The sequence below is a fragment of the Panthera uncia genome, chromosome F1, assembly GCF_023721935.1.
Source record: "Panthera uncia isolate 11264 chromosome F1, Puncia_PCG_1.0, whole genome shotgun sequence".
NCBI lineage: Eukaryota > Metazoa > Chordata > Mammalia > Carnivora > Felidae > Panthera > Panthera uncia.
This window is the reverse complement of record NC_064813.1, coordinates 39,296,602-39,313,501: the sequence shown is the minus strand read 5'-3', so window position 1 is coordinate 39,313,501 and position 16,900 is coordinate 39,296,602. Positions and strand designations below refer to the sequence as shown.

The following is a 16,900-nucleotide window of genomic DNA, read 5'->3' as shown; positions in this document are numbered from 1 at the left end:
TTGGCCAAAGGCACACGGGAAGAGATCCCACGGGCTGGGTGAGTGTATGTGCAAACGTGTACCCAGGCATTGCTGTCTGCCCTGTGGTTCATCTCGACATAGTGGCCTGGGTGTTTGCAAGCTCACGTACCACTATTGTAGAGTTCCTGCGAGAAGCAGTGGGAGTAGTTGGGAGGGAGTTGAGGGAGGAGCTGGCATTGAACTCTTCTGAGCTGAGGTTGTCCGAGGCATCACTGAGCCCACTGCTGATGGAGCTGCTCTCATCCCAGCTGCGGGACAGGAGATAAAGGTTAGCAGTTAAAACAGAAGCCAAGGCAAGAAATAAACTTTTCATATTGATGGGAGAAATGGCTCTATTCCAGTATATAGACTGGCCAAGAGGAGAAAGCTTGAAGGTTAGTCCTGGGTTTGCCAGTAACTTGAAGTATACTTTGGCGATGTTCTTTTATAAAAGGAAAGCACTCTGTCTTTATCTGGCAAAAGAAGACGTTACATCTCCTTAACAGAAAGGTATACCGTGAAGACAAGGTAATTCTTAGATCAATCTAATTATACAAACCAATTTCCTCTCCCTGTCGATGTCTTCCAATCTTATAACAAACCATATCTTTGTTCATTTCTGGACGTGTTCTCCAAGTATTTTCCCTCTCTTTTCTAAATGTTTCCATACCTGGTAACGAGGGCCAGAAAAAGATTTATCTTTTTCAGGACCCCTTAGACCTATCGTTTCTCACTGCTCCTCTGCTTATACGGTTTCCGGATCCTGGGATCAGGTTTTGCTTCTAAGCAGCATGTACCTCTCTGCTGATAAATGAGCCGCACTTAAGGTGCTGTGGCCAAGCAGAAGCACCAAATTTGTGCCGAACGGTTTCATCTTTCTGGCAATTGCTCAGAACATCAGATTTGTGGTAGCTGGGAGAGACCGTGGTTGAACATCTGCATATCTGCCATGCCTTTCCATAAAGAACCCTAGTCCATACACTAAGTGACACTAATACAGGCTTCTTCATCTCTTTGGAACTTGGATTCTACAACATTCCCTTAGCTGTTCATTTCTGCGTTTAACAACTTTTGCAGTTAGAAAGTTAATTCTTACCCTGTAAACGAAATAGGGTCCTCTACCATTGTTACCTACTTTCTTTTGTTCTCTCCTTATTTGCTATTCCCAAGCTTTATTTTTTTTAAAGCTTATTTATTTATTTCGAGAGAGACAGAGACAGCGTGAGCAGGGGAAGGGCAGAGAGAGAAGGAGAGAGAGAATCCCAAGCAGGCTCCGCGCTGCCAGCACAGAGCCCCATGCAAGATTCAAACTCACAAAACTGGGAGATCGTGACCTGAGCTGAAACCAAGAGTCGGGAGCTCAGCCGACTGACCCAGCCAGGGAGCCCCCTCCACGCCCCGCAAGCTTCTTCTTGATCACACATTATTTTCTGAGTTCAAAATCTGTCTCCTACAACCTTTCTTCAAAGGTCCTGTTTTCTAAGCCTTTCACCACTTCCTTCTGGATCCTATAAAGTCCCTCTGATTTCACTCAAGTTTTAGAGCCCAAAGCTGAACATGGACTTCAGGAAGACTGCAGTAGGAAAGCATCTGTTTGTGCCTGTAGGGATCATTCTCCAAATCGTTGCATCTGTGTTCACAGGTTTGTTTATCAGTTTTGCGTGTGTGAAGGACTAAGAGGCTGGTATCTGGAAAATTTTTCCTTTTTGCTTTAGTTTGAGTTTCAGATCATGGAACAAAAGTCAGACGTACAAGTCAGCTAAGTTCTTGGCCCAGATTTCAGCTGGCCTCCCTCTAATTTATTTGCTGGGAATAGGAAAGTGGGTGGTTTGGACATTTGGCTTGGTTGCTCTGTACTGATTAATCCAAATACATTGAGAAAGAGCAAAGAAAGAATGGGGATTAGAACACACTACAGAGTGATTTCGGTTTTCTTGCTATGAAATATAGCCATTATTAAAACAAGCAACCTCTTTTTTTCTCCACTCGTGACATATATTAATCCCACGTTTGTCTTGGGCTAAGATATCACAGCCCCCATTTTGTAGAGAAAGAATACTGGGGAGGAAAGATCAGTTCTGGCTTTCTGATCCTATCAGCTCTTCTGGGTCAAGATAAGATCTCTGGCAAGCAAACAAACAAACTATTCACTGCCTGTTCTCCTGGGTCAAAGACAGAGGAAGCCTGGAGTACTGAACCTTCCGTCTGAAATTAATTATTGGTAATGAAGGTCTCGGAGTGGAGAAAATTCTTACGGAAGGGCTCTTGCAAAAAGACTAGCGCTGCTGTGGTCCACCAGTCTAAAAGAAACCCTTCCTTTGCCCTACATTTATGGAAAGCCTTAATACTAAAAATAAAGACGGGGAGTGTATCTTCTCAGAGAGGGTTCAAGTCCTCCTTGCCCATTCCTCCCAATTCACAGACCTTTCCTTTAAGTTTATTTATTTATTTTGAGGGGAGGGGCAGAGAGAGAGGGAGAATCCCAAGCAGGCTCCGTGATGTCAGCACAGAGCTGGACGCAGGGCTTAAATCTCAAGCCGTGAGATTATGACCTGAGTCCAAATCAAGTTGGATGCTTAACCAACTGCCATCCGGGTACCCCTCACTTTTACTTTTTTTTTTTTTTTTTTAATTTTTTTTTCAACGTTTTTTATTTATTTTTGGGACAGAGAGAGACATAGCATGAACGGGGGAGGGGCAGAGAGAGAGGGAGACACAGAATCGGAAACAGGCTCCAGGCTCCGAGCCATCAGCCCAGAGCCCGACGCGGGGCTCGAACTCACGGACCACGAGATCGTGACCTGGCTGAAGTCGGACGCTTAACCGACTGCGCCACCCAGGCGCCCTCACTTTTACTTTTAAAGTAACCACTGTTAACAGTCTCTTGTGCTTCCTTCAAGAATATCCCTATGCGGGGGGCACCTGGGTGGCTCAGTCGGCTGAGCATCCGACTTCGGCTCGGGTCATGATCTTGCAGTTTGTGAGTTCGAGTCCCGTGTCGGGCTCTGTGCTGACAGCTCAGAGCCTGGAGCCTACTTCAGATTCTGTGTCTCTCCATCTCTCAGCCCCTCCCCTGCTCATGCTCTGTGTCTCTTTCAATAATAAATAAATGTTAAAAAAAAATTAAAGAATATCTCTATGCGGGGCGCTTGGGTGGCTCTGTGGGTTAAGCGTCCAACTTTGGCTCAGGTCACGATCTCAGAGTTCATGGGATCGAGCCCCACATTGGGCTCTGTGCTAACGGTGTGGAGCCTGCTTGGGATTCTCTCCTCTCTCTCTCTCTCTCTCTCTCTCTGCCCCTCTCCTGCTCATCTCTCTCTCCCTCCCTCTCAAAATAAACATTAAAAAAAAAAAAAAAGAATATCCCTATGCTTCTGTCTTCTAGCCTCTTGCTTTCTGGATCTGCTGAACAGCTGACATTATGGGGCCACAATTCATCATCCTGGTTCTCTTTACCAGGCTCTTTTAAAAAAATTTTTTTATTGCTTTTTTAAAATGTTTATCTTTGAGAGAGAGAGACCAAGCACAAATGGGGTAAGGGCAGAGAGAGAAGGAGACACAGAATCCAAAGTAAGCTCCAAGCTCTGAGCTATCAGCACAGAGCCTGACACGGGGCTTGAACTCAAGAACCTGGAGATTATGACCTGAGCCGAAGTAGGTGGCTTAGCTGACCGAGCCACGCAAGTGCTCTCTTTACCAGGCTCTTAAGCTAGAACATCAGTCTTTCTCTAGTTGGTTTACTTTCTTGTTTTAATGAAATATCTCTTCTAGTAGGTTTCAATAGATGCTTGGGAAGCAAACTTGGTAAGATCTGACACAGTATAAAGTATCTTTATTCTATTTTTACATGTGAAATTTTGGCTAGCCATAGAATTCTAAACTGAAAGTAATCTCTAAGGATTTAAAGGCACCGCTCCATTGTCTGGCCTCTATTGTTGCCATTCTGATTCCTTGTCCTTAATATGTGACCTATTTCTTTCTAGAAAGCTTAGCATCTTCCCCGGTGTTCTAAAATATCATTAATGACATGCCTTGGTGTGGGCTGATTTTTATCCATTGAGTTAGATACCTTACTGGGCCCTTATAATCCAGAAATTTTCATGAATTATTTCTTAAATTTTTTTAATGTTTCTATTTATTTTTGAGAGACAGAGAGAGAAGGGGGAGGGGCAGAGAGAGAGAGAAAGACACAGAATCTGAAGAGGCTCCAGGCTCTGAGCTGTCAGCACAGAGCCCTATGCGGGGCTCAAATTCACAAGCTGTGAGATCATGACCCGAGCCGAAGTTGGACGCTTAACCGACTGAGCCACCCAGTCGCCCTGCGTGAATTATTTCTTTGATGACTTTCTCCTCTCCATTTTTTTAGTTCTCTCTTCTACAATGTCTATTATTCAGATGATACGTTTTGAGGCTGATACTCTTGATTTTCTTTCTTATTTTCCAGCACTATATATATTTATTTTTTAACTCTACTTTTGGGGCAGCGGCCTCAATTTTATCTTCAGTTTCCTCCATTAAAATGTTCCTTTCTGCTATCATATTTAAAATTTTAAGAGTACTTTAAAAATAGTATATCATTCTTTCTTTCAAGGATGCAGTCTCTTCTCTTAACTCTCAAAGATATTCATTCACCAATTTATTCAGAGGGGCAGGTTTATAATCTCTTTGTATAGTGTCTGGTTCCAAGTAGCTTCTTTCTGTTTGTAGTGGTGAGACTTTCAGGTTACAGAACCTTCTTAGTTGTCTGATGATCCTTGGTTGTTTGCTCATAGGTAAGAATGGAACACTCATTAATAATTTGGTGGGGGGGGGGCACCTGGGTGACTCAGTCAGTTAAGTGTCTGACTCTTGATTTTGGCTCAGGTCATGATCTCATGGTTCGTGGGATTGAACCCTCCCCCCCCCAAATGGCCTTCACGCTGACAGCACGGGAGCCTGCTTGGGATTCTCTCTCTGCCCCTTCTCCGCTCACACGCACGTACATGTGCTCTCTTTCAAAATAAATAAACATTTTTTTTAATTAAAAAATTTGGGGCGACTGGGTGGTACAGTCAGTTAAGCCTCCGACTCTCGATCCCTGCTCAGGTCATGATTTCACAGTTCTGGAGTTTGAGCCTCACGTCAGGTTCTGTGCTGATGGCGTGGAGCCTGCTTGGGATTCTCTCTTTCTCTCTGCTCCTCCCCGCTTGTGCTCTCTCATTCTCAAAATAAATAAACTTTAAAAATTAAAAAAAAATTAAAACAATTATTTGGAAGCTTTGTGTACATAGATAGGACTTGTCAGTTACGCTTTCTGTACAGGGAGATGTGATTGGACTTGTTCATGTAAGTTTCTTCTCTCAGGCTGGTCAGGTTCCCTAGAGATGAATCTTCCAAACTCCTGCCTGGCGGGGAAGGGCTATTGCCTTTGTGGAAGTAGCAAAGGAGAGGATCTCAGAGTCTAAGTGTTTCTTATATAAGTTTTAAACCAATCCTCCTGTTTTTAGTTTCATCGCTTCCCCCACTAAAGGTACCTGATGTTCACCAACTACCAAGCTTTTTGAGGGTTCTGGGGTGCAAACACAATTGCTGTGCAGCTTTTCCAATTACTGGCTCAGGACTCAGCTTTAAGTCGGATACATCCATTCACACTTGCCTTTCTCATTTCCAGCTTCCCCAAATTTTGTGGCTATTGTCTCTTCTTTTCCCTGTTTATTGTGCTTTTGGTGTTAAGACTTAAGGAAAAAAGAACCCCCCTCGCTGCCCCTCTCTGTCTTCTCTGAACTGGGAACAGCTCTCCTTCCACAGCCCCTCATCCCCTGAAAGCCTACGCCTGTGCAAAGTTTGCCTCCACCCCCTTCTTGGGCAGGAGCACCTCTTGGCTGTTGAGTGGATCACTGTCCGCAGTGGTGCTAAAACCACAGGAGACACTGACATAGAGAGCCTCAGCAGCTTGGCAGCCCCACGTCCCCTGACCTCACTTATTCCCAGCCGCAGCTTCCGACCCAGCGCCATTTCAAGGGACACTGACACAGCAGCCAAGTTCATTGGGGCTGGGGCTGCCGTGGTAGGGGTGGCTGGCTCTGAGGCTGGAATTGGGACTGTGTTTGGGAGCCTCATCATTGAACGCCTCCCTGAAGCCAAAGCTCTTCTCTTACGCCATTCTGGGCTTTGCCTTCTGGGAGGCCAAGGGGCTCTTTGGCCCGATGGCGGCCTTTCTCATCCTCTTCGCCATGTGAAGGAGCCATCTCCACTTTCCATAGGTTTTTCTCCCGTATCTTATCTGCCCTGTATGTTCCTTTTCTGATATCTCCCCAGGCAGCCTGGGGTTGGCTCAGGGTTTGACAGAGGGAAAACAAATAAATGATGTATTAGTAAGAAAAGGGGGAAAAAAAAAAAAAAAGAAACCCCAAACCCTGTATTATCATTTTACTCTTGTGGTAGTTGTGAAATATGCTACCAGCAGCAAAACACCCCTAAATGACACTTAACAGAGTTTGCTCTTTTGAATTACATGTTCTGATGGGTAGACTTTAAGTACAGTGAGGAGAGGAGAGTTCCATCACCAAATCAGGAAAAGCTGGAAGGAACCATCTAGATGATTTTTTTGAAGAATCAAGACCCTGGGAGAAAAGAGGCTGGATGGACGCTGTCCACCCTGAAACATGACTGCCTAAGGTCTGAGAACAGAAAGTCTTTAGAAGAGTTTGCAGACTCTATCAGCTAACGAGCCAGATTTACCACAGAGTAACTGACTGGTCACTGGTGATAACATGGAAAAACAATAATGGCACCAAAACAATATGGCACCAAAACAATAAATAAAGAGGAGGGCAGGGCTTAGAGCTCAGGAGGGCTATTCCATCTGTTGCCTGGCACAAATAATTTCTCTTTGCTCTGTCGAAGCTGGGTTTTGCTATCTCCTTTCTATTTCTCTTTAAATGTTTCTCACATAGATCTCAGGTGGGGAAAAGAGGTCTAGATCTAACTACACTAGAAACGCAGCAATGCAGCGAAGTTAATATCTGTTTATGATCCAACCTACGTATAAATCCAAACAACCATCACCAACAGGCAACTGATATAAAAGAGAAATGTTGTCTTCTACATTTACACCATTTACTTTACATGGTATACAAGTTTTCATTTTGGGAAGGTTAGTAGAGGAATAATAACACCTTATTTACCATTTTCATCTACCCTCGGAACAAAAGAGGAAATAAGTCAGAATAAACATATGAGAGATTAAGTCAAATATAAACAAGATGATGAAAATGACTCTTGTCAAGGGATATTTCTAAAGTACTGGAACAGGTTATAGCAGTAAATTAAAGATTTTTCTCAGCAGGATATTCATTTTCTCATTTACTGATCGCCTCATATCCTTTAATCCTCCCTTCCCTCCAAATCTCAAACTTCTCATTTCCTGTTTCCCTGAAAAGTATCAGGGTTTTTTTTTTCTGTCACCTTATCAAAAGCTTCAATATGGCCACAACTCCTTTTTCTTCACTTCCCTCCTCAAGAAGTCCCATTGACCATGTGACCACTTGCCTCTTAAACCTATCTTCTTCTCCTTTACATTCTCCTACTTTTGCTATGGTTTAGAGCTAATGTCGCGCTCGCTCAAACCACTGTGAAAGCCTCCTTACTGACCCCATTGTCTCTAAATTCTCCTTCCTTCCAGACACACTGAATAGAATCAGAAGCCTAATCACCCAAAAGCGTAGCACTTACCAAACCTTCATTAGCTCCTTGTTGCTGATTTAATAAAATCAAAATTCTATGGCCCACTGTTCAAGATTATCCATGAGACATCAGTAACAGAGTATAGCGTTTAAGAGCACAGATGTTGTAGCCAGGGTACCTGAATTCAAATCCTAGAAGCTCTGCCTAGGGTTAAATTAAATTTCAATTTGGCAAACATCCATTGACGTCCTGGTATTTATAAGATAGCTTCAGTTGCATGGGCACTTAAAATGAGTGACTATCAGAATGAGCTCAACAACCCAAGGGTGGAGGAAGATGTATACATGAAATGAATACCATATCTGAAGTGCAGACAAACATACATAAGAGGATTCAGAGAAAGGAGTGATTTAATTTTCCAACAAAATCCAAAAATATGACTTTGCCATGTTAGGACACAGATAAACACAATGCTCATCTCCTTTTCCCTAGTCTCATCCTGCTCCTAATTCTAATGTCTTCTAGGATTCCTACTAGGTGACCAGTTGTGTCCCCTGATTTCTTTTCCGAAGTACAGGCCTGCATGGAGAGCCAATCTTACCATCACTGAGCAATGATCTGTGCCCTGCTGAAGATTCTGGAGTCCTGACGTGATTCCAGGGACTTGAGAACAATGTACATAAACCCTACCCACCTCCCATGGGTTTCTCCCTAGCTGTGCATTTTGAAATCTCACCTTCCTTCAACACCCAGGTCAAACACCAAGTTTTCTATGAGGCTTTCCAGGATGCTCCTTGTCAGAAGAAATCTCGTTCTCTTTTATGTTCGCTAGACTGTATTTCCCCTAGGGATAGGATTGAGTGTCATTCATCTCTGTATGCCTCATACAATATCCTGTACATAGTGGGCTTGTACACACTTGCAGACTTGAATTCCTGGCTTCTGTGAAGGTAGGAATGCATAAACTCAGGGAAGGGGTTATGATTTTGGAACTGCTTCTTACATATTCTCCAAGAATGGTTAGTAGCTTGTTTCCCAGTACTCCTTATTTCAGGGGGAATTTATGAACTTTTTTTTTTTTTTTTTTAGAACTTCCAGTTCTCTGCTTAAATTCTCCACCTATTCATGAATAGAATCCACCTTTTCTACTAGATCCTTAAAAATATTTACAGAAAGCATTTTACAGTGTTGTCTATTAATTCCGACATCTGGGCCACCTATAGGTCTGCTTCTATTGACTATTTTTTCTGCCGGTTATATTTTCCTGCTTCTTTATGAATCTTGTAACTTTTTATTATATGTCAAATGTTGTATGTGAACAAAGAATGGCAATACATATGCCTAGAGAGGGACACGTCCCTTCCTCTGTCAGGCTGCTAGGATTGTGAGCTGAGTCGGTTTAATCTGTAGCAGAGCTAGGTCTGGGCTTTGTTGTCTCTTTGGTTAAAGTCAGTTCACCACCGGTTTCAAATGTTTTGAGGATAGGGTCAAGACTATCTCAGTAGGGCTTAGGATCTGACCATAGTGAGACTCCGGATATCTCTGTCTATGCTGTATCGCCCAGCCCGGCTTTTTGAGCTGCTGCGGAGTGCTCTTTACTCTTGGTGGGCCGCTTCTATGTACTCCGTGAAAGGCCATTGTGCTTTAAATGGGTCTTTTTCTATCCTCCTGCCTTGCTCTCAGATTTCTGTGTAGTATGTTACTGCTGGGTACTCCATGAATGCTCTCTGTAACTGAGTAGGGACGGGGTGTCTTTCTCATCTTTCTATCCTGCCCTCAGTTGTTAACTTGCTGTCACTGTGTGTACTAAGCAATGTCCTCATGGGAAAGAATTAGGGGTGGGTGGGTACATATTTGCTCTGTGATTTAGTTTCCTTATAGCCAGCCAGCCTGTAGCCTTCAAAAGTTTTGTATGAAGCTGAGCTACTTTGTCCTTCTCTTCACCTAGAGTAGGTCTACTCCTCCTGCTGTTGTGCCTCTAGAATGAAAGCAGCTGTGCATTTCTTTCTTTCTTAGGAAGAGCTCGTTCCTTTCTGGAATTTAGTTAAATGTAGAATACTTTGTATTCTTAGGTATTACAATTTTTGTTTACTAAGCTATATTTGTTATTTATCTAGCTTATTCTTGTTGTTTGGGTGGGACTGACTGTTATCGTGAGACTATACCACTCCTTTCAATAAATCAGACTGTTGAGTGCTAATCCATTAAACCCTCCATCTAGAGCTGTAAGAATGGCAACAGATTCCTTTTTGTTCCCTTGCCCACTTCCTAGCACTGATACCACAGTCTTAGGGACACTCTGGGGCACCCCATCTCCTCTGGAGATGAAAAGAAGGACTGTGAGGAGGCCAGTTCAACTGAACACTGCTCTGTTTGTGTCGGTGCAGACACATGGCAATGCACAGGGCAGGGAACACTCCTCCCCTCTGGGAAAAGCACCAACACTAACGTAGGTCTTGGCTAGGACTGGCCACCCCTCCCAGGCTTCTCTCACACAGTCTGCTCCCCATATTTTAGGTCCAGCCATTCCACAGAACTTGAATAACCAAGGGAGCCCGCAGGCAGCCAGAGGGCCAAGGGTGTGGGCTAGCTAGTGGGAAGGGTGGACTAGCTTGTGACTACACAGGAAAACATCCTTACTGCTTCTCCAGCGCAGCTCTTCTAGTCCTTAAAAGTCAGACGTGAATACTGAATCGTTTCTCCATTTATCCAGAATATATATGCCTGGTGAGTCAGTAACCAAATTTCTCTGATTATTTACCACTTAATGGATAAGAGCTCTGGACACAGAACCTTACTTTCTCCTCTGAAGGCAGAGAAATAGTTGCAATAGGCTGGTTATAAGAAATGGAATTTAGGGGTGATTATCTGTACTCCCAAGCAGAGTTTTTGGAATTGGAAGCCAATATTATATCCCAAGGAGATACCAAGGACTCTCTGCTTTCCCATCTAGGAAAAGAAGAGCTATGCTTACCATCTAAACTGGAAATAGGCTCTAAGGCAGCAGGAAGCTGTTTGACCAGTGTACCCAGCTTCTGTGAGTTAAATCCCCAAACTACTCACAGAAAGAAGCCACAGATAGACTTAGGAGGCTTTTCAGTCCCTATTGCTGTACCAACAAGGGTGATTGGATTCTATGAAACAGACAAACATCAAATGGGGTGGAGGGGGAAAGGTCACAAATAGCCACAATTCTTGATATTGTCTCACTTCCTGGGGTTGATGGACACCGGCCTTGGTCAGGCACTTAAATAGGAAACAGTACCTGATGGTAAGACCAAGTGTAGATTAGATTTGAGGTCTGGTGGCAATCTTACAGCCAAGATGGGTGGGGGGCTAGCAAATGTGATAACCCTGGCCCTAGGTTCCCTAAGAGCTACAATGACTATGGATCAAAACAAAAGGAATATTTTGAGAATATAAGTACTTTAGACAATGCTCTCACTGGATGGCTGTGCAGCCAAGGGTACTGCATGACATCTGTTCCTGAAAGTCAAATTACTCTTGGTACTTCAAAGGGACACGGAAAAGAGTAGATAAAGTTTGGTCTAGGATCAGTCCAAGATAGAATTAAATACATAAAGAGACTCAAAATTAATCTGTCCTCCTGGGGAGGCTAACTTTAGGGCTGGCACGGGACCAGGTTGACCTCAAAGCGTATATACTTCTATGGACCAGAATACATTCCTGATATTGCTCTAGTCTTAAAATTTTCCATAACTTCCTTGGAACAAAACCAGCAACTAGCTTAGAGTTTAGATACAGATTTCCTTACTTCCACCCTCAAGAATATTCTTACCTTCTTGGACGAAATGCAACAGGTTAAACCATATGAAATTGTCGATTTTGTAGGTAAAAAATGGTTACACATGGGTATTTCTATATGGTTCAATGTCAAATATGGTTATGTTCGTGTCTGGCCTATGCTTTAGCCCTTGTTTGCTAGAGAAGTGTGGTAGTGGATTCTATACTCTTAACAGAAGGAAAACTCAATAGGAAGAAACAGAGTCAAATGACAGAAATGACAACTTGTCCCAACCTTGTCTGGTGCATTTGAGCAAGGAATCATGTTTTGAACTCAAGTCAAAGTTCCAAAGATATCCCATTCTTCATGTGTCTTTTATACTTTCTTCAGGACCATTCCTGGAGGTGAGCCACTCAGCTTTATACAGCCAGCTCAGGCTGCCCTAAAGGTCACTCAGACAGCCATGGAGATGTGGGTTCCTAATGAGAGAATTAGTGATGTTCCATCTCTGGTCCCTGAAGCAAGTGGACTCACTTGCTCTCCTTTGTTAACAAGGTGGTAATCTCCTAGATCTGTGTAATATGGTAGTCACTAGCCATATGTGGCTACTAAGTACTTGAAATGTGGCTAGTCTAAATTGAGATGTATGGTAAGACCACCAAGATCTAATACCAGATTCCAAGTACTTAGTATGAAAAAAAAATCATATCTTACTATAACTTTATATGGCATACTGAAATAATATTTTAGATATATTGGGTTAAATAAAATGTTATTGTAATTAATTACACCTGTTTTACTTTTTAAACTGTGCCTACTAGAAAATTTTAAATTACATACGTGACTTACATCATATTTCTATCGGAAAGTGCTGTTCTAAACAGGAAACTTTTGGTCAATGAAATGTCAGCTTTGAAGACATTAGTTGCTGCAGCGATTACAGTTGGCCCGTGACCTGGGAAAGCTATGGTGTGCCGTTAAACTTCAGCTTATCCTTCCCAAGATGGCAGCAAATGTGGTAGAATTGTTGGATGCGTGCATCGAATTATCAGCCACAGACCTCAGAAAGCATTCAAGAGATTAAAGAGGATAAGTGATTAAAAAAAAAAAAAAAGATAATGAAAGAGTCAGAATGAAATTGGGCAACTGTGTGATGTTCAGTTTTGCAAATGAATCAAGGCCATGTAGAAAAACCAACATTCTACTCAAGTACCGCCAAAGTTCTCAAAGTCGGTAAGTAACCTCTCCTGCTCCCCACCCCCATGTGGCCTCAGAGCACTCCAAGAGCAAGGGGGAGTGCAGTGTCTGCTTCATTACATGTCTGTGGTTTGGCAGAAACCACAGCAAGCTAGCCTGATCTGGCCAACAAAGCCAGGCAATGGGAGGGAAGGATGAACTGCACAGAGTGAGAGATTCAGAGGAAGAGGGGGTAGGGTGGAGAAGACGCCAATGTAAATTTTTTAAGCTAAGACTTTGCCAAGTCTTAATCAAGAGTAAAGATCACCTGGAAGAAGGGACCCTAAAGGACAAGGTAACCAGAGTCTGATACCATATTGGAGGAGACGTACAATTAGGAAAATTTCTTTGGCCTCCTTGATATTTTGGCAGTAAGCTCACACCAGGATCCCAGCGCATAAGAAAACTAATGGTTTCAGTGACTTGTTGAAGACACTTCCTAAATTTCAGTTTGAATCACAGAACTATCTGGTTAATTTTGTTCGTCTCTCAAATGCTGAGGCTAATTTTGTGAATGGCTATGGGCTGGGGACCCAAAGTGCGAACTGAATTACTATAGATTTGCTTACATGCTATTACTGGCACCACTGAAAAATCAGAGAACGTAGTGCCGGCAACTTTGAAGCCTATCACTTTAGGGCATCTGTGGCAACATCTAGGTGATGAATTTTTACTCAGATGCAACTGGGAAGTTTATAACGGTTAATACCACAAATTTTGAAGACATTTCTTAGAGATCTGAAGTAAAAGCCAAGGAAATTAGACCCAGTGCCCTACTGTACCTTGACCATTCTGTAAAATTCAGAAATCACAGATTTCCCCTGTGGTCTTTTTCTTTTAAGTCACTCGGCTCATAATTTCTACAGTGACCGCCGAAGTTCCCTGTGGCACCTAACGGGGGAACAGCGTAGATAAACACTGGGCCGCCATACCACCGACAATATGAAACATCATCCTAATGTACTCACTGAGCGAAGACTTGTGTTATTTCCGATGATGCCTTATGTAACAGAAAAGTGAGAAAACTTCTGCTTGTCCCCAGTTTTAGCTCACCTCAACTCTTGCTCAAGTTGGAGCCACGATCAGCAGGTCCACTTGAGCTCACTCTCCTTTTCTAGAAGGCCTGAGGTTTTTGAGTGGTGGGGACAGGGTCACAGGCCCAGTCCTAGGCAGAACCCCATTCAGTCCAAATAAAGACATATGTTTTTCTTTCATACTCTATGCCTGAATCTGTACAGGTGTCACCTAAAAGCAAGTATGCTTTTAGAGAGAGCTAGCCTTACCAGGCTAGCATGGAGTCCATTGGTCTGGAGAATTGGATGCCCTTGCAGTGGTGTACAAAATTCTGTGCATGTGTGCGCTTTTCTGGCCTTGGACCCTACTTTCAGATTCTCAGATGTCTATGGCCTAGGAAAAAAGTTTCTTTAGATTATTGTCTTGCCTCAGAGCACCATGCTTCAAGCATTGCCTTCTTGATTCTGGCATTTAATCTTCGCTCCGAGGTTAAAAGAGTTTCTTAAGCCTAGACCATGGTTACAGACCAAATTGTGTCCTCCCTACCTAATCTTTACACTGAAGCCATAATTCCCAATGGTTACATTTGGAGATAGAGCCTTTAGGGAGGTAATTCAGGTTAAATGAAGTCATTAGAGTGGAGACCTAATCTGATAGGGTTGGTATTCTTATAAGCAGAGGAAGAGACACCAGAGAGCTCTTTCTGTGCATGTGCACAGGGAAAGGTTACGCAGAGACACTGAGAGAAGGTCTACAAGCTTGAGAGAGGTCTCACCAGAAACCCAACCTGACGGCATCTCAACCTCGTGACGTTAGCCTTCAGAACTGTGAGAAAATAAGTTTCTGTTGCTTAAGTCTCCGAGCCTTTGGTATTTTGTTGAAGCAGCCCGGGCAGACTAATATTACAATTAAGTGATGGAAACTAGCTTATTCTTTATTGTTACACCAATACCCCCAGCAGGCTGCCTTGGACCCTGACCACCTCCATGATCCAGACAAGTTTTCAATTCAGAGATTTACTCATTTAAGTTTTTGATCGTAATACCACAGGCCATTACAGCTGAACTAAAATACCCAAATCCGTCAGCTAGGCTCAGTGGAATCTATGGACTGAGAAAATCAAGGAGTCAAGCAAAGTGGAAGGAATTATTGCTTTGACTTGGCAGCAAAATAATCCTGGCGAAACTCCACCTTTTCATGATGAAATCGGGTTCTGTGCGTGCTCCTCTAATGACACGACACACAATTATTCAGCCTCGCAAACAGCTTGTATAGCACTTTGTGGAACAAAATGGATGCAACAGGATTAGAGGTATCAATATGTTTTATTGGGATCTTAATGTGGGAAAGGGTAATTGCAGGGTGGCGGGCGAGAGACAGAAGTGAGAATAGAAGGGGAAGACATGAGAGACTGTTTCCGAGGTGTGGTTTAAAGCCCTGCCATGTCAGCTGGCAGGGCCAGAGCAAAGCAAAAACAGAGCAGAAAGTTGAGCTGTTTAACGGGAGTCTCCTTAATTAGGACCAACTGTGGGTGAGGAATGCTGAGTCGGCCGGCCACAATTTGTTTGAGTTTTCTCTAGTTTCAGAGATTTCCCTTTTTGCCCGCCCCCCACTCCAGCCTTTCCCCTCTACTGTTTTTGCAGGGGTAGGAGTGAAAAAACAAGGTAACTTTCCTCTCTTTCTCGGATGTGTCCAAATGAGGAAATTTAAATCCCCCACCGAGTAAGAGGGGACTCTCTCTCAAGAAAACGGGAAAATTCTCAGGCGTGCCGTCAAATTCACTTTCAAAGAATAAGCGGCAGCCCTTTGAGGGCAGGCTCTGGAATACTGGATATGCGCCTCTGTCTCCACTGCTCTTGATTACCGAAGGTGAAATCAGTTTGTCTTAGCCTCAGTTTTCCCAAGTATAAACAGGTAATTCAGCACCTACAGAGCAAAATGTTTGGAAAGTTGAACGTTGGGGAGAAGAATTTTGGCTCTGAACGTGGGCAAAAAATATATCTTGACAAAAACTAAAAAGTCACGAAATTAAAAGGAGCCTGGGTGACTCAGTCGATTAAGCATCAGACTTCGGCTCAGGTCACGATCTCAAGGTTTGTGAGTTTCGAGTCCGCAATCAGGCTCTCGGCTGTCAGGGTGGAGCCTGCTTTGGATCTCTGTCCCCTGCTCTCTCTGCCCCTCCCCTGCTCCTCTCTCTCTCTCTCTCAAAAATAAACATTAAAAAAATATTTTTAAAAATATGAAGATGAAATGAAATGAAGATGTCAATTGATAAAAGCAATCTTAATTTGAGTTTCTGTGTTTTTATCAAAGAAGAGTCGGAAGGAGGCTCTAAGAATAGTCACTACGGTATTATTTCGAACAAACATTTCCTTTTCTTCCCCAAACTGTCACAGATGTTCCATCTTAGAGATTTTTGGAAAGGGATGAAAATGATATTTGATTTAAAATTTCATAAGATACTTCCTGTTTCCTTCCCACTTCTCACCATATTCGTCCCGGGGCCTTTTTTAGGAGGCTGTCACACAATTCCAAAATCCTTGGCTAACTGAAAGGAAATGATAACAAGTGTTTGCATTTCTCCATTTTCTTAGAGCAGTCAGGAGTTAAGAGACAACTGACAATATTCTGAAATGTAGGAAAGGTTCAGGTTAAATGCCTAGAGCGGGGCTTGGCAAGTTTTTGTCTGTAAAGGACCAGACAGTAAATAATTTAGGCTTTGGGGGCCATATGGTCTCTGTTGCAACTGCTCAGCTCTGCCATTGTGGCACGGAAGCACTCATTGACTGTATGTAAACAAATGAATGCAGCTATGTTCCAAATAACTTTATTTCTGGACAATGAAATTTGAATTTCACGTAATTTTCACGTGTCACAAAATATGACTCTTCTTTTGATTTTCCCCCCCAATCACCTGAAAACATGAGAACCACTCTTAGCTTTTTGGGCTGGGCAAAAACAGGCAGTGGAGCAGATACAGTCCGGAAGGCCCAAGTTTGCCAACCACCGGGCTAGACCAAACTAAAAAGGAAAAGGAAAAGAAATAATATTCCTCGATTGACAAGTCCTGGACCAAAAAGCAGTTTTGGACTAAGAAGGACCCCCACTTTTATTCCCTTTCAGTGCCTTTCTGATCTAACCTGTTCAGTTGACAGTCAAAACCAGATTTTTCAACCAGCAATACCACTGGCTAGGTTTTGACTCAGGGAAAAAACATTGGGGGTGGGGGAGCGGAGGGGG

At 43.1% G+C, this 16,900-nt stretch overlaps 1 protein-coding gene and 1 pseudogene across 4 annotated transcripts in view; one reads left to right on the top strand and one right to left on the bottom strand.

The window, feature by feature from the left end:
* Positions 1-16,900, bottom strand: part of NAV1 (neuron navigator 1) — a 244,343-nt gene that overhangs the window by 31,398 nt on the left and 196,045 nt on the right. For all 4 annotated transcript variants that reach the window (XM_049634335.1, XM_049634332.1, XM_049634333.1 and 1 more), the window contains exon 7: positions 131-269. In XM_049634335.1, coding sequence (XP_049490292.1) covers positions 131-269 — 139 coding nt within the window. The remainder of the gene's footprint in view (positions 1-130; positions 270-16,900) is intronic.
* LOC125926009 (ATP synthase F(0) complex subunit C2, mitochondrial-like) lies at positions 1,558-6,830 on the top strand (annotated as a pseudogene).